Source organism: Vicugna pacos, chromosome 9 (genome assembly GCF_048564905.1).
Source record: "Vicugna pacos chromosome 9, VicPac4, whole genome shotgun sequence".
NCBI classification, from domain to species: Eukaryota; Metazoa; Chordata; class Mammalia; order Artiodactyla; family Camelidae; genus Vicugna; species Vicugna pacos.
The window spans coordinates 60,277,061-60,295,422 of NC_132995.1; the positions used below are offsets into that span (position 1 = coordinate 60,277,061).

At 35.8% G+C, this 18,362-nt stretch overlaps 1 protein-coding gene across 3 annotated transcripts in view; it reads right to left on the reverse strand.

Annotated features, from left to right (window-relative positions):
* Positions 1-18,362, reverse strand: part of LRIG2 (leucine rich repeats and immunoglobulin like domains 2) — a 51,212-nt gene that overhangs the window by 22,571 nt on the left and 10,279 nt on the right. For all 3 annotated transcript variants that reach the window (XM_006213661.4, XM_072967970.1, XM_072967971.1), the window contains 7 exons: positions 4,123-4,188; positions 2,319-2,393; positions 2,025-2,159; positions 1,340-1,483; positions 1,079-1,222; positions 411-554; positions 73-216 (listed from right to left, as the gene is read on the reverse strand). In XM_006213661.4, coding sequence (XP_006213723.1) covers positions 73-216; positions 411-554; positions 1,079-1,222; positions 1,340-1,483; positions 2,025-2,159; positions 2,319-2,393; positions 4,123-4,188 — 852 coding nt within the window. The remainder of the gene's footprint in view (positions 1-72; positions 217-410; positions 555-1,078; positions 1,223-1,339; positions 1,484-2,024; positions 2,160-2,318; positions 2,394-4,122; positions 4,189-18,362) is intronic.

Sequence of the window (18,362 nt, forward strand, 5' to 3'; positions counted from 1 at the left end):
GTTGTTTTAATTTATTTGCTTTACTGCTTTAAAAAAGTTAGCAAAAAGACAAAAAATGACAGATGTACTTACAGTGTCTGAAGGTTGGAAAGAAACCTAAAAACACCATCAGCAATGTGAGTGACTCTGTTGTCCCCTAAATTCAATCTCTCCAGTAAGCTCAGACCCACAAAGGCAGATTCATCCAGGCGGGTCAACTGGTTATAGGACAAATCACTAAAAACAGGAAACATGGAAAGTAAAGAACTCACTTTATTTTAGTTCAATTTTCATATTCTTATTTACATGATAAATTCAGAGCTTTCAAACTTCTAATAAAGAGGAATATTAGTCTCATTACTAGCCAGGGAATGACTTATTCAATCTGCTCTAGTCTTACAGCCTCCACTGAAATGCCACCCAACCCTTACAGTTCGGAGAGTCTTTGGCAGAATTCCCATGCATCAGGGCTGATTCGTTCAACAGCATTCTGGCTCACATAGAGCTGCTGTAACATTCGCAAGCCATACAACCACCCCTTGTTCACTTCTGTGAGGTTATTATGCTCCAGTTCTCTGCAGAATTAGAGAAAGAAAGAAGGAAATATGTTTCAGAACAAGGCATTGCAATGAGAAGATTCCAAAAATCTTCATTAAGACTTGCTCAGAGAGGCATATACTTTTAAAGCTCAACCCAAGTGAGCAAGTTCTATTCCTAAGTATTTGTTACTTAAGATTTAGTGCAAGAAGGCAGTAAAATATCTAAAGTCTAAAATACCAGATCTATAAAATCAACACAGTAAGAGGTACAGTATACCTGTTCTGAGTAAATTCTGGTAATTTTCACCAGCCAAACACTTCATTATTATATTTATAAGGGAATATAAACTTCTAGATGAAATGTTTTTAAGAATGACAAAAAAAGTATCAGTTAGATAACAAAACTTAAACAGTTTTGTCTGTAATATTATTTCACATTAGAGAAGGGAGAAAGAGCTTAAGTACTTTGGTATAGTTAAAGCAACTATCCTAGACGTTTGGCACTGTAAAGTCCCAGACTCCTTTCCTAACAATCTCCTATTCTACTTCATAGTACTTACAATTCTTCCATGTTATCCAAGCCAAAAAAAGCTCCATCCTTTAGTTTGCTAATTCCATTCCTTTGCATTTTCAAAGATCTTAAGGAGTCCAGCCCTTGGAATGTAAGACCTTCTACAACTTTAATTCTGTTTCTTTTAAGTTCCCTTTAACAAAAACAGTTTTATAGTCAGAAAATTGGGTATGCTAATTCGTGCTAATAAGAAGAAGAAACAGACACTGTAAGAAAAAACGATCTTCTTATAATCCATCTATTTACTCACAAGAATTGGAGGTGAGGTAGCTTGAAGATCTTGGGTGGGATCATGCTAATTCTGTTCCTGTTTAACTTTACTACTAATAAGGAACTTGACAAATTATCAAAGCAACCAGCCTCCAAGATGGTTATCCTATTATTACTCAAATTCCTAAAATGAACAAGATAACAACAACAACAAATTAGTGAAACAAAACATTCTACCACCAGAAAGCTGCCCCAAGTCACAAATGAGTCCCAGCTCTACCCTTCAGCAACTGTACACAACTTTACAAGTCACTTAACTGCTTTGTTTCTTCAAATGCAGAATAAAAATAACAACTTCATTTGAGTTGAAACAGTGTGTGTGAATATATTTTGTAAACTGTAAAGCACTAGCACAAATGCTAATTATCATCATCACTATACTAGGTAAGCCACTGTTTAACATCACTCCCATTTAACTCTTACAAAACTGTTAGTAAAACACAATCCAAAATTAAATCTCAAAAATTATCCTGGATACTTAATATTTTCTGAAAGTAGTGCATTCTTTAATAAGAGTAGGAAAAAAACCACCAAAACAATTCAACCCTAGGTTTGTTTCACATAAGCATATTAAAATCACAAAAGATCTATCTGGGAAAGTAAGTATCAATGAATAATAAACATGCACTTTGAAGTAAAACTAGTTTAAACTCCGTTTTACTTACAGGTATTTAAGCTGCATTCGAGGAAATGAAGATGTCTTGATTTCTGATATTATATTTGAGCTGAGATCTAAACTCTCAAGAGCAGGATAAAACTGGAACGCTTCTGCATTTATTTCTGGGATTATATTATGGACTCTACAAAACAAAGATTATATTGAAGCTATTGCCAGTGATCTACCCTAGACCACAAAAATGTTAAATAATTACAATCAACAACAAGGGTATCTAAAACAAAAATAAAAAACTGTGTACTATTCATAATTTAAGTAAAAGATCTGAAATTTTTTTACTTACAATGACAGTAGAGTAATATTAGAGGTTGGTTCTCCAAAATATGGGATTTCTGTTAGTTCATTATAATTCATTTTCCTAAGTAGGAGGAAAAACAGGTATAGAAGTTTAGTGAAGGAAATGTTACCTCTTGAGTTGTGGTTTTTGGCTAATACATATTCTTTAGGATAGGCGCCAAATTTGGAGGAAAAAAAAAAAAAGCCTCTGGCCCCAAATGAGTTAAATTAAATGTATCCTTCTGAGAAATTACAGATAGTAATAAAAATTTTTTTCATGGTGTAGTTCTATGACTTGATACCAATATTAGATTAGGAAGTATTTTGCACATTAAATACTTTTAATCTCAGCAAGGTTCTTTGAATAGTTATTTCTTTTTCAAATATACTTTTATTGAAGTATAGTCAGTTTACAATGTTGTGTCAATTTCTGGTGTAGAACAGTTACTTCTACAACACCTAATTTGAGTCCTCCTTAAAGAATAATTCTGGGGTAAAGGATATAACTTAGTGGTAGAGCACACGCTTCCACAAGGTCCTGGGTTCAATCCCCAGTGCCTCTGTTAAGGGGGAAACATTTTTTTTAATTTTAAAATAAATTTTAAAATAATTTTTTAAATTTTAAAGTAAAAAATAAAAAAATAATTCACATTTCTATACATAGTTATTTATAATAAAATAAATTATAAATAAGTTAATTACATAAATTTTTTAAATACACACACACACACACACACACTTTTTTAAGTTACTCAAAGTTAGGGAAAGTTGCTTGAGACCACAGACCTAACAGGGACTGTCTCAACTGTTTTAGTAGCAAATCTAATGCAATCTTATTTTCACCGACCTGGTTTCCAATCACTGAACCACCTCAACAATCTAGAATACAGAAAAGAAACCAGACGTAAAAGGCCTCCAAGTAATGAACTGAACTTACAAAGTCCAAATAATAAAGCTCATGCATTTCCCATTGAGCATTTAAAAATGTAAATTTTCAATGTAAATTTTTTAAAAAGTAGGTTTTTCCTCAGGGCCTACTCTTTCAGCTAATAAGCTTGTCAATTGTTCACAGTCCACAGCAGACTGGAGGCAGTCAACGTGAGGCAGAGAAGGATAGAATGAAGAGACAATGAAAGCACAACGTACCCCTTGTCAGAAAAAAATTAAAAAGAAAAATTCATCTGAGGATTCTGGGGGTGTTTAGCATAGAGGTAAACAGGCCTCAGTAGTCATGCTCCTGGGAATACCACAATGCAATAACTGATATTAATGATATTTTAGAAAATTCTCTCCAAAAAACATACAATAATATATCTCAGCACTAAAGGAAAAACTTTAGTGAAGTGGAAAATGGAATTATATTAACTACCACATTTCAGATGATACCAAAAACATTGTATTTCATATAAATCTACTTTAGACGTGACGTCTCCACCTTAGACAAGTCAAAACATAAAAAAAAAGTTTACGCAATAGTTTCACTGGCTGAAACACTGGCAAAAAAAAAAAAAAAAAAGAACATATTTACTTAGAAAAGGGGAAAAACAAATCTTACTTTAGGCCTCAGGGACATAGAACAGTATCTCCACACAGTTTACAACTTGAGATCACCCACCCAATGGCATAATACCCAGCGTTTGTGAAAGCAGTAAAGCCAAAGACAAGTTTAGGTTTTTTAAACAAGGTGTTTTAATATAAAGTTTTTTTCCTTCAGTTTTTTGACATTTCTGGATTGAACATCCTGACATTCATAATTCATCAAATCACTTCAAGGAATTTAATGTAAATTTAAATAAATAAAAATAACTTACACTTCTTGTAATGTTTGAGATTCCAAGCTGACGTTCCAGTTAGACAATCGATTATGACTCAAATCCCTAAATGAAGGACAAAAGATCCTAGTTTAGTGTCAAAAACACACTTAAAGGAAAGGAAAAAAAAAACAACTAAATTAAAACAGGAATCTAAAAGCCCTGTCAAATCTGAATATGATTAGTATAGATAAAAAGAAATGTTTACAAAGGATGAATAAAAATTTATCTAGACTTCAAAATAGCTATTTTACTTTTCCACTTTTATGAGGGTTTTTTGTTTTTGTTTTTACTAACTAGGGAATACATTCACATGGTTCAATAATCAAAAAGTATAAAAGGATATACAGTAAAAAAACTCCCACCTTTGCGTTTAGCCATCCAATTTCCCTCCCCAACAGTAAAAAGTGAAAATATACCATTTCTTGCACAGCCTATCAGATATTTTATACATGGTATCAGAAAAATTTTATACAAATGATAGAATAATTTACACATTATTTTGCCCCTTGCTTTTTTCACTTAACAATAATACATCTTGTAGATCATTCTAAAGCAACATTATGGTTTCTTCATCTCTTCCAGTAAGGTTACACTTTACTTTAATTATTATGCTTTATATACTTTTAAAAGTAATATATACTTCACATAATATATCATACTGTACTATATTACATTTCAGCTGCAGATAAAAATGTGAAGATGGATTTCACAAATCAAAATAGTGAGCTTCTATGTTAGAATTGGAGTTGACCCATATCCCTGACAGAGATGCAGTCTTCCTTTAAAAAAAAAAAAAAAAAGGCACTGCCCAAGGCAATCTACAGATTTAATGCAATCCCTGTCAAATTACCCAGGCCATATTTCACAGAACTAGAACAAATCATAATAAAATTTATATGGAACCACAAAAGACCTAGAATTGCCAAAGCATTACTGAAGAAAAAGAAAGAGGCTGGAGAAATAACTCTCCCAGATTTCAGACAATACTACAGAGATACAGTAATCAAAACAGCATGGTATTAGTACAAAAACAGACATATGGACCAATGGAACAGAACAGAGAGCCCAGAAATGAACCCACAAACTTCTGGTCAACTGATCTTCGACAAAGGAGGCAAGAATATACAATGGAATAAAGACAGTCTCTTCAGCAAATGGTGTTGGGAAAACTGGACAGTTTAGTTTACAACATTTAGCATGTAAATCAATGAAGCTAGAACACTCCCTTACACCATACACAAAAATCAACTCAAAATGGATCAAAGACTTAAACATAAGACAACATACAATAAACCTCCTAGAAGAAAATATAGGCAAAACATTATCTCACATACATCTCAAAAACATTCTAGGACTGTCTACCCAAGCAATAGAAATAAAAGAATAAACAAATGGGACCTAATTAAACTTACAACCTTCTGCACAGCAAAAGAAGCCATAAGTAAAACCAAATGACAACCTATGGAATGGGAGAAAATTTTTGCAAATGAAACCGACAAAGGTTTGATCTCCAGAATATATAAGCAGCTCATACGACTTAATAAGAAAAAAAGAAACAATCCAACCCATAAATGGGCAGAAGACCTAAATAAGCAATTCTCCAAGGAAGAATGATCAATAAGCACATGAAAAAATGCTCAGTATCACTAATTATCAGAGAAATGCAAATCAAAACTACAATGAAGTATCACCTCACACCAGTCAGAATGGCCATTATTCAAACGTCCACAAACGACAATGACAGCTGGAGAGGCTGTGGAGAAAAAGGAACCCTCCTACATTGCGGGTGGGAATGCAGTTTTGTGCAACCACTGTGGAAAACAGTATGGAGATTCTTCAAAAAGACTAGGAATAGACTTACCATGATCCAGGAATCCCGCTCCTGGGCATATATCAAGAAGAAACCCTACTTCCAAAAGACACCTGCACCCCAATGTTCATAGCAGCACTATTTACAATAGCCAAGACATGGAAACAGCCTAAATGTCCATCAACAGATGACTGGATAAAGAAGATGTGGTATATTTATACAATGGAATACTGTTCAGCCATAAAAACTGACAACATAACACCATTTGTAGCAACATGGATGCTCTTCCTGAAGAATGTCATTCTAAGTGAGGTAAGCCAGAAAGAGAAAGAAAACTACCATATGAGATCGCTCATATGTGGAATCTTAAAAAAAGAAGAAGAAGAAGAACATAAATACAAAACAGAAACAAACTCACAGACATAGAATACAAATGTGTGGTTGCCAAGGGGAAGGGGGGTGGGAAGGGATACAGGGAGTTCAAAATTTGTAGATACTGACAGGCATATGTAGAATAGATAAACAAGATTATATGATATAGCACAGGGAAATATAAAAGATCTTGTGGTAGCTCACAGTGAGAAAAAAATGTGACAATGAATATATGTATGTTCATGTGTAACTGAAAAAATGTGCTCTACACTGGAATTTGACACAACATTGTAAAATGACTGTAACTCAATAAAAAAATGTTTAACCCCCCTCCCCCCAAAAAAGCAAAGTAGCTTCAGGGAAGGGAAATTCCTCTCACTCCAATTTGTGTTCTCAATGAGGATGATGATGGTGGTGCCTGCAGCTAATGTGTATTAAGCGCCAGGCACTCCTCTATGCACTTTATACATATTAATTGCCTAAACCAACCTTATGAAGCAAATACTTTTTACAATCCTCACTTTCCTGACACAGAAACAGGCAGAGATTAATCACTGTCAATCCAAGGTCACAAAGCTAAATAAGCAAGGGAGCCATAAACTGGAAATTCCATCTCACTTCTAGCAGGTGGTTTATCAGATACAGCAGAGATTTCACTGAAATCACTCAAGAGTCTAAATATTTAAATAGGCTTAAAAAATTCACCTTGATGCTTTCTGGCATCTTTTCAGGGCTGAGGTAGATTCCAGCCCACACAAGCTGTCTGCCCAAGAGATGTATTATACATTACAATATGGCTAGCAATAGGGGCACACTAGAGGAACATTACAGATCACTTTATCTCACTGTGCCACCACAGCCAGTTGACAGATGCATGCAGCTTTGACCGATGTCTCTATTACAGGAGAACAATTTGCTCTCAGCTAGATTCATGTCTGCCCATCTGTAAAGCCTAGCCACTTCCATTTAAAAGCTTGATTTACACCATAATATAATTGAGTCTAGGTCAAACAACAGTTCTAAACCTTTATTCTACAATACCTGGCACTAGGTATAAGCTCAAGGACACTCATGAGTGGAGGAGTGTGTCAGGAACTATTAATAGAGAAAAACAGCAATTCACTCCACTTAAGAACTTTATATGCAGATACTTTTTCATCCAATTCACACTTGCTGCTGAACAACAAACAGAACTTCATACAAGTGAAAAGATGTTTATTTACTGTGCTGTTTCAACTGAAGGAAAAATTCAGCTGTTCTATTTTAAGTTAGATATTCTGCTCCAAGGTGGCTGGCTGGTCTGGCAAATAGAGAGCTAATGTCATCTGCGCAGTAGGCTACCATAGCAGGATTTAATTCTGTATCTCATGCTTTCTAGATTTTTTTTTTCCTTTCACAGATTAAGGGCTTTCATTTTAATCAGTGCTTCTAATGCCCTTCCAAACCCTACTTTCCTTGGTACTGTAACTTTTGACTGTATGGAGAAATGTATAGTTTTCTCATGGATGTCAATGATGACCAGTCAGTTTTAAAGAAAGTCATTATTAAAGAAAACTAAATCAATCAAATTAAACTCAACTTATACATGGTATAAACCACTATGTATTTAGTATCAGTGAAAACTGTCCAGTGTCTCTACAAGGGGAAAGAGTAATTTTTTCTGTATCTTTGAAGAACCTCTAGGCTTTTCAATGGAACCCAAAGGACAACTGAAATACTTTGGAGCCTCTCTACAGACTAATACTGTCTTAAGAATACACGCCTCATAGGTCAGAACCCCATATAATGAGGCTCTCTGTACCTTTCTGCAACAAATCCACACTGAATGGACTAAAAAACACTAACAGTGAACTGAAATACACTCCCAAAGTAGTACTATTGTAGAAAGCAACTAGTATAAATCAGTATAGCTATTATATCAAAATACCAGATATATAACTCGAACTACATGGATTGATCTGATCACCAGGTATTAGTGCTATAAACGTTTTCTGAACCATGTGCCAGGCACTGTGCTAGTGCTAGGGTACAACCACTGCCAACTTTAGTAATCTTTCTGTCTTTTTTGAAAGTAACATTTGTAGTGCTCAGAGGTAGAGTCACTTCAAAACTGTGAACATAAATTCAACATCAACTCAACTATTAACATGACTTGGGTATATGGGAATACACAGACACTCTGGATCTCCATAAGCATGCCTTTTCTATTTCTTTTTTTAAAGTACACAAAAAGGCTGACGAAGAAAAATTCAATGACCTCTAAAATCGAATGTAAAACCCTTAATTCAGAATTTCAATAGTTCTCAAAATAAAAGTCTCTCACTACTCTTGTCAGTGGCCAGTCATTAATTCTGTTTAATTCACATAAACTAATGCTAGTTTATCTGGTTGTTTTTTTTTTTTAAGTTGAGTCCTGAAATGGAGAACTGTCTTTCAAAGACTTTCTCCTTGAAATATCCTTAAAATGCACTTAAAAATTAAAGTAATCTAATGCTTGATAAACTTAACCTAAAGAGTTTAGCTCTTTAACAGTCAATAATCTTTCCTTTATTTTTAATAGCACTAATTCCTGAATATTTATGGATATGATGTTTAAAGAGTAAAGGTCTCAGAGAAGGCCTTAAGAGTGTTGTAAATTCAGCTCCCACTCATGCTAATCTACAGGGATGCAGCTGTAATAAAAGATGAATTATTAAAGTTCTTGATATCATGTGGAGCCAGAGGTGCCATAAAGTAGCCGTTTAGTACCATCAGGGTGTAAATAATTTATAGGATGTACAGAGCAATCACAACAGTTTGAGGAGAATCAAGTTCTGCAAGCTAATTGCAAAGAAGTCCTGTAGCAACACAGATTCTGCCCAGTCACATACATACACACTTTTGAGTCATCATCAATTTGTTTTTGAGACTCTGCAGCACTAATAGGCTGAACTGTTAACTTCAACAATGACAAAATTTCTGATAAAGGAGCCCTTTGCAAAAGTTAAAAGATAAGAACGTATTATATCTGCTAGTCCAGGTATGACAATGCTTCATGTATTTATTCAGTATAATTTGCCCTTTCTTTTGTGGATGGCAATCCCTGTTTTGTTCATTAGAGTGCATTTAGCATAATTTACTTTTTTTTTTAAGTTCTTTAAAAAATTTTAAATTAAAAAAATTGGGGGGGGAGTGTATACCTCAAGTGGTAGAGTGCGTGCTTAGCGTGCACTAGGTCCTGGGTTCAATCCCCAGTACCTCACATCAAAAAAGTAATTAAATAAACCTAATTACCTCCCCACAAATAAAATAAAAATATGTAACAGTGCCTTAAAAAGAAAGAAAAAGATGTTATAAAACAAAGAGCTGAGTGCTCTTTAAAAAAAAATGGGGGGGAATAAAGTTGGGTTATTTGTTTATTTATTTATTTTAATGGTGGTACTGGGGATGGAACCCAAGATCTCATGCATGCTAAGCACGTACTTTACCACTGAGCTATACACTCCCCTTCCCAGCATAATTTACTTTTGAAAATAATACTCAGGATTACCATTCTGATCAATTACAATACTGTGATTTAACAGGCTGATGACCTTGAGTACTCCAAGTATACTAAAGACAAGGATTCCAAACAACTCAAAATTCTGCCTGCTTTTAGGTTTACTTTTCCTTTACCATTAACAGCTTTACACCAAAAGCTATGCCTTCTTGGAACTCTCAGCCTTCCTGTCTGTAACAGTGTTATTTGCAATTTTTCTAATTTGTTGCTTCTAATCAACTGCCAGCGGCTAGGAAACCCAGTGCCTATTAGAACTGTCTGAAGTAGGAGTAAATGAGATCTGAGTCTGAGAGGCTCCTTTATGAATAAATGCTTCTTGGAAGTATTTCTGCTTTTTGGTTGAACTAGGGATGGTGGGGATATTAGGCAAATATCTTTTAGGATAAGCAAGACTATATTACAGCATGAAGCATAATGCCATTTCAAATTAAAGTTTCTACCCTTCATTTGCATTGCTTATTTGTAATACACTGTACAACACTTTTTATATGAATAATTGAAAAAGTTGGAGGTGGTAGAAAAATGGGAGCATTAATTTCAAGAAAAATAGGCTTATTTTATTTTCTTCCATTATTTTTCCCTGGGTTCTTAATAACTGAAAATATTGCTTCATTATGGGGAATACAACAACAAAACAAGAAATATGAGTTACACAGTTACATTTAAAAATAGAATTTTTGCATGCCCAGTTCTGGTACCTGAGGCAAGTCATTTAACCTCCCTAAACTCCAGTCTCATCTACCATTAAATAAGAATACTAGTACCAACCTCAATGGACTGCTCAGAAGATTAAAAAGATATAAATAAAATGCTTAAAATACAGGTCAGTATGTAAATAGTAGTTTATTATATAATACTAGATCTGCAATAGAATGACGGTCCAGGGCTATCATCTTTTCTGAATATTTATCTTTCTTACACACAGGCATAATCCCCTTCCCAAGGTAAAATCTTAATTACTTGGAACTACTCCCCTAAACTAACTTATTAAAATTGTAAACTAAATATTGCTTCTGAATTCCAAATAAGAAAGATGACAATAACAAGTCAGCCCATCAAAGACTTGGTCAAATTATTGATAACAAACTATATCACAAGACCTGATGCTTTAGAATAACCCAATGAAACCTCTAAGACTCTAAATACAGTCATATAATTATTAAAAGGTGTCTACCAGGAAGTTACTGTAATAGCAAAATCATAAAATAAAAAGAAACCTAAATATTTATTAAAATGGGATCAGTTAAATAACTTATTAAAGTTCCTTACAAGGAAATCTCTGCAGCCAGAAAAAAGAATAGCATAAGGAATGTGGTCAGTAACACTGTAAAAACTTTTTTAAATGATTATAAATCAATAAAAAATGTTAAAAACAAACTTTGTATAAGGACAGACAGTTATTATGACACCAGATTCATCATGGTGATCACTTCATAACACATACATATGTCAAACCAATATGTAATACAACTGAAACTAACACAATATTGTACGTTAACTATATTTCAATTAAAAAATAAAATAACATAGATTTTCATATGTACTGCACAGTATAGCTTCGTGTGTATGTGTCTGTTTAAAGAAAAGGGAAAAGATATATGTGAAAAAATTGAAAAGTACACCTAAGAAAGAGTTAGCAGTGGGTTTTCCTGAGGTGGGACAAAGGAACTGGTTCCTTTTCCATTTTAAACGCTTTTGCACTTTTTTAATAGTTTAGTACAGGTAATTATTATTTAAAGATAAACTCATATAATAGCTATCTTTAGCCCAGAATGTGATTGGGAAAGATTTTTAATTCTGTTACTTTTCTAAGAAATGAGAATTCCTCTTCCAGAATGTTTTCAGAATAATGCCCTAAATGGACCCAATCAGGTTAATTATTACACTGGACAAAAGGAAAAAAATAATACTAACTAGATGTTCTTTTGTATTCCTAATCAGTAATATACCTCAGAAAGATAGTGAAAAGTGCACATATACTAGACTTAATTTTTGGACTGATGTATGAAATAGTAAACTGCATTTTAGGACTCAAGTGTCTGGCCTTCAAATTTCAAGCCAGTGAACAGCTGAATTTTTAGCAAGCAGTACAAAACCATGGCATGTTAATCCCATGTTTTTAATGTCTTTTTTTCTATTTAGAATAAAAAATAATTCAGTAATAGTAGAACAAAGGTTGTTGCTTATATACGAAAATATACAGAAAGATAAGACATTTTCCATCACCATTCATGAGCATTTTCTGGGTATCAACTGGGTTCACATATTTGTCTCAGACCATTTTATATTTATATTCATATTTGTATAGACTATATTTTACTATAATTACCAAGTTATTGTAAATATTTTTAGAAGTGAATACATATTGTTTAATATAAGTTGTCTTATCACTTATATCGCTAGCAGAGAAGGAAGGTCTAATCAAAGCCAAGCATTAGTTGGGTTTCTCCTTGTTAATGTAATCCATCATTCCTTATCTCTACATAGTTCAACGTGGCACCAAGTTTAGTATCTCCTCAAATAAGGATACTTACCCTCAAGACTGGCTATGCTTTGCATACCTGCTGCAACCTGCCAAGATTTTAATTATATAAGCAAAATATATTGATTTCAAAATAGATTTGTAAAAAATAAAATGTGTAAGAGAAACCCGAAGTTAAGAAGCATTTAGTTACAAAGTTATTTACAACACACTTCACTAATGTTGCACTGTTTATGGTTTAACTTTAAAAACTGCTCATCACTACTAATTATTCTGACAGTTATTCCTGCATTTAAGTTTATTATAAATAACACAGTTACAGTTTCTTTTGGCAGGGAACAGCTGGGAAGGGCAAGAGAAGAGGCAGAGAATCTGCACTTTAAAAAATACAGGTTTACAGCAAAGTAAAGAAAGCTTTTTTTTTAAGAAAGCTTGCATTAACTATTCTGTTCCTTTGGTTTTTGCCTCAAACACAAAATTAATAATTTGGATAGGCTCTAATTACTCAAATTGCTTTTATTTTTTATTTGCATCAGCTGACCATCTTAACATTTCTGATGACTGGAACAATACAGAATAAACAAGCTGAGTCATTTACTTTGGCATAGAAAATATGGCATAGAAATGCACTCAGATTTTTTTTTTAACATTTTTGTTAAGTTCTTAATATGATGTATTTTCTCTACTGCTTAAATGCCAGTTTTCCATTAGGATTAAAGGACCTTTAAAAAGAAAGTATACCATATAAAATGTCATGAACCTAAGATGAGGAAAATGTATTTTCTACCATCAGGAAGTCAAATGATTATCTTAATGTACAAGTAATTCTTTGATTATCCATGTGCTGACCATACATGTTGTATATTAAAAAATGCAAAATATTTTTAATATAATGAAACATAATTAGGATAATAATCTCTATAAAAATAAAAGTGTTCTCCAAAGCATAAAGGACTTTTAAAGAATTAAGTAAAGCACTGATCTCTTCAATTAACATTCAATAAGCAACATTGTCTATGGTTCAGTGGTTCTTCACCCCTGCTGCACATCAGCATCACCAGGGAAGATTCTAAAACACTGATGCCGGGGTCTTATCCAGACCAATCAAATCAGAATCACTGGAGTGTGAGGCCCGAGCATTAGTATTCTGCAAAAGTTCTCCAAGTGACAGTCTAATGCGCAGCCAGCGCTGAGACCCATTGCACTAGTCCAGAAATCTAATACCCTAAAGCCTGATGGCCAGAGGATGCTCTGTAAAGATTCTTTCATTCTTCTCCTTTTCTCACTTTACAATAAACCTGCCAACAAAGATTTGATATCTACCATATGCCAGGCACTGCACTAAGTAGTATGGAACAAAAAACAGACATTTTTGGAGTTTACAGACCCCTCATGGAGTTTACAGATCACCTTAAACTAAAGCCTCACTGACATTGAAATGCCACTAAATTATATTTACTCCCAAGATGAAATTCCTATAAAATAAATTCTATTTGCACCACAGGAGAGTGAGATAGAAGGGGTAGAGGAAGGGGTGGATGCTTTTATTTCTATTTAACTCATTTCTGTTTTGCTTGGTTTCTGCAATTCAATTCAATTCTGACAGTAACTGGAGTTAGCGCAGACCCCACAAGTTAAGGGCTCAGTTCCACAAGACTGCCCCCAACTTCAGACACCAGTCCCAAACAGTAGGTCACCATGTTACCCACATCTTCTGTCCGACTAGGCTCCCACAACCCCCTTCTTGGATTCAGTCACCTGCTAGAACAGCTCACAGAACTCAAGGAAACACATTTACTGATTTATTAATAAAGGATATGATAAAGGACTCAGATGCACAACCAGATGAAGAGATACAAAGGGCAAGATCTGGAAGGGTCCGGCTCAGGAGCCTTTCTCTCCATGGAGTTAAGATGCATCAGCCCCCCAGCACACAAGTGTTTTCACCCACACAGAAGCTCTCTGAACTCCATACTTACAGGGATTTTGTGGAAGTTTCATCACATAGGTGTGATCAATTATTATCCCAGTCTCTAGCTCCTCTCCCCTTCCAGGAGGACTGGGGGGCTCCTGAAAGTTCCAAGCTTCTAATCATGGCTTGGCCTTTCATCCTTAAGCTATCTAGAAGCCCACCAAGAGTCACCTCATTAAGTCCAAAGGCACTCCCATCACCCAGGAAATTTCAAAGGATTTAGAAGTTCTGTGTCAGGAATCAGGGTCCAAGACCAAATATCAGAACGAAAAATATTTCTAGTACCCTTATCACTTTGGAAATTACAAGGGTTTCAGAAACTCTGTACAGGTAATCAGGGGCAGAGACCAATATATATTTTTCCACTATTTCACAGCCTACCCACTTGGTCTCTGGTCACAGACCCTCTTACACCAAAATGATACACAACTCAGAAGGTACTTGCACATTGTAAGAATCCCATTCAGTCACTGGACCGGTCCATCATCATATGGTATGAAAAATGCCTTCCAGGCAAGGCCACTTAGGTTTGCAGGCATCTAGCCAATCTTGTCAGGTTCCAAAAGCAGGCATGGTCGAGGCAAATATACAGTTTCACCCTTTCAGTCATTGGGCATAAATGAACTAAGAGATTATATCATCTACTACTCTGAGTCCCTTTTGAGGTGTTAATATTGGACTTCCCTCATTATACAACCCATTTATTAATTTCTTTACCCTTAGCTATTATTATTGCTCCTTCTCGCCATGTATACCCAAACTCTTTCAACTTTGGAAAGTACACCAGGTTCAGCCACTGTGCTGGTCTAGATGGCAAACAACAATACTAGTCTAGCAAGTACCTCCCCTTCAGTCTACCAATTCACTTAAGGTTAAGGTTACAAGGCTACAGAACTACTGAGCTATTTTTACCACCAAGCAATACAGCAGAATTCACTGTTAATCTCAACTTTGCCAGACCGGGTGAAGGCACAATCCATCCTATCAGGCACTTAGGAATTCTGACCCAAAATTTAAAATTATAGTTGGTTTCTTGTTTAGAAATCATCCCTGTTCCCAGCACTTGTGTTTGCAGCCAGTCCAAAAACCCACTGCATTAAGGGGGTAGGGGGAGTTGCCATGACAATGGGAGAAAAGAAAAAAGTATAGTCATTACACTAGCATACTTCTCCCTTGGTAAGAATTGTATATTCATTCCATGTCTCCTCTTCCCCAGATCCACCAGAAAGAGGGCTCTATACGGTAGGGCCACTCATTTAGCCCCATCTCATGTTGTGTGTGAGCACAATCTCATGAAGGTATATAAACCAGCCTTCGTGTCTTTCTCTCTCCCCATTTTAGATAAGCAATGTTTTAATTGCCCATTCCAACTCTGCATGAAACTAGTACTCTGAGGAGGATCTGTCTCTGCCCATTGCTGGACATTGTGGGCTGTAAAGTATATTCCTTGGTCCAAAGAGATGATGGTTGGCCATCCAAACTGGTACAATTATCTTCTGTTCTGGTTCTTTTAAAATATTCTTCAGCATCTGCATCTACCACCAGATGAGCAAAGCTTGGTGCAGAGCCAGTATCCAATCCTATCAGGATATCATTTGTAGCCCCCCCAGGTCTATCAGCATCAGTCTCACTAGCCAGCTATGTTCAGGACCTTCCCACTAGGGGAAACCTGTCAATGCCATCTCTTTGTCTCTTTTGCTTGCAGACAGAACATTACTTGGTCAATGCTTACTGACACTTTGTGCCTCAGAGGGTACAAGACAAATATGTTTAGACTCAGCCCACCTCTGCATTGCTGCAGTGCCTCCATATCCACTCATTTCATGGACCCAAGTGACCACCTCAAGTGAGCACACAGGAACACCTGACTGCTCATTCTAATCATCTTCCAAACCTAGAAAGCACTTCTTCTGATGGGCATCAACATGTCCTACTTTAACGCACACCTCAAATTCCTACAGTAATTTCCAAAGGCCTGTGCCCCATATCCCTTTAATAGGCCAGGTTTCCATTGCTCTTTTGCCTGACCTTATGGTCTGGCCATAGGCCATGGCCCAGGAGTCAGTAAAAATTCAAGCATAGGGATTTTTACCTATGTGGAAGTAATTCTTCCATTACTCTTAGAAAACAGCATGCAATTCAACCTACCGAGCTAATATGCCTTTACCTTCTTCTCAATCAATGGTGGCCTTCAAACAAGATATTGTCTGTTCACCTTGGAACTGCCATCCATAAACCAAGCAGCTCTTTGTTGGTCAGTTATGAGCTGCTTATAGGACAGTGCCAAGTGACTGTAGAATCCAGCAGCTTCTCAGTTTCAGAGTCAGTTCTGGGGGAAAAGAGCCTCCCTGCTCTTTAGTGTCTCCTCCTCAAATCCTAGGCAGTATGATCCTGTATAAGCCATTTCCACTTTATTATGAAACTCTTTTGGGCACTGCCCTTCCCACTGGAGTGTTTATCAGACATTAGGCAAGACATCACGACTATTTCAGGTTTCAAGATTGCTTTATGACTTTTACTCATAGTGGCAGTTTGAATTAATGCCCAATAGCATGCCAATAACTACTTTTCAACTGGAAATTCTCTAGTCCAAAGTCTGAGTAGTTGTTGCTAGGAGGCACTCAGAGGCTTCTGCCTTAAGCTCCAGTCTACCGTACACACAGGGCCATCGCAGAGGATTTGTCCATACCAGCACTCCAGCTTCTATTCTATGCTCGCTATGTGGGCTTGGACAATCTACTGATTCCTATTTAGCATGTCCAACTAATAATATTGTGCTTGACGGGTAGATTTATACGCCTGTTTCAGGATCCTAGGTGGAGGAAACATTCTCCAATCAGATACTATGTCCATCTACATAATACAATCGGGTAACAGTCTGATCAAACATAACATTTCCCTACAGACTTCTACCTTACATTCTTACTATAGCCCCCATTAAAACTTACATTAAGAAATTTTGGGAGGGGAAGCAGTCCCCAGCCAGACATAACATTCATTCCCATCCAACATCCAGGTAAAGGAGATACCACATCTTTATATAAATTCTGTTTAAACATTTCAACTTTCATTATCCTATCAACCCTTATGTTGTCATGTTCTCAACTGTGTCAGGTTTCACCAATGGGTTTTGGTGCCACACAGTGCAAGGGGCTCTCCTATCAAGGAATCCTCGTAACTTCTCTACCTTGTAACTGGTTATCTTACTCACTTTATGCAAAAGGCTTTGGGTCCTCCCCATGGGTTGAAGCAAGGGACCATGGCCCTTTTGTCAATTTTTATGTCATTTAATCTGCCTAACCAATGCTCCAAGCAATTGCTGGTCAAGTTTCTCATCGCAGTCTCTGCCTTGGATGTTTAGATTTCTTCAAACAAGGGTAAACAAAGCAGACTTGTTTGGGGCCCTTTAATGCTGGGAGATCAGGAGGTCCCTTTGGCTTACCCAACCTTACACAGTGCAGTGTTAAAACCTTTGTTTTGAGAAAAAAAAATGTGACAATGAATATATATATGTTCATGTATAACTGAAAAATTGTGCTCTACACTGGAATTTGACACAACACTGTAAAATGATTATAAATCAATAAAAAATGTTAAAAAAAAAACCCTTTGTTTTAACCCCATTAATATCTGTTTTATTCATCCCATTTCTTAATAACCATCTAAAGCTTTCCATTCTGCTGGGTCAAATTCTGTGATTCTTCCCTTTTTCCTTTGTTTTACTCCTGAAAATATTTGCTTTGTTCACCTTATTTCTTAATAACAGTTTAAAAATGTCCACCTTGCTAAGACCAGTACCTTGACTCTCTCCTCTGCCTTTCCTCATTTTCTTGTTAATTAACCTAATGTTGCTATTAGCATCTACGTAAGATCCGCAGGGGAGGCTGAGACAGTAAATACATAGGCCTCCCCACTGTCCCCTGGTTTTGAGCAGCAAGGTTATATGGGTGTAATGTAAAAGAGTTCCCATTGACACCAGCGTTTACCATGGACAGGGTAACAGGCGTATTCAGTGGATGAATATCCCAATTACCACAAAGATAACCCCACACGGCTTATATAT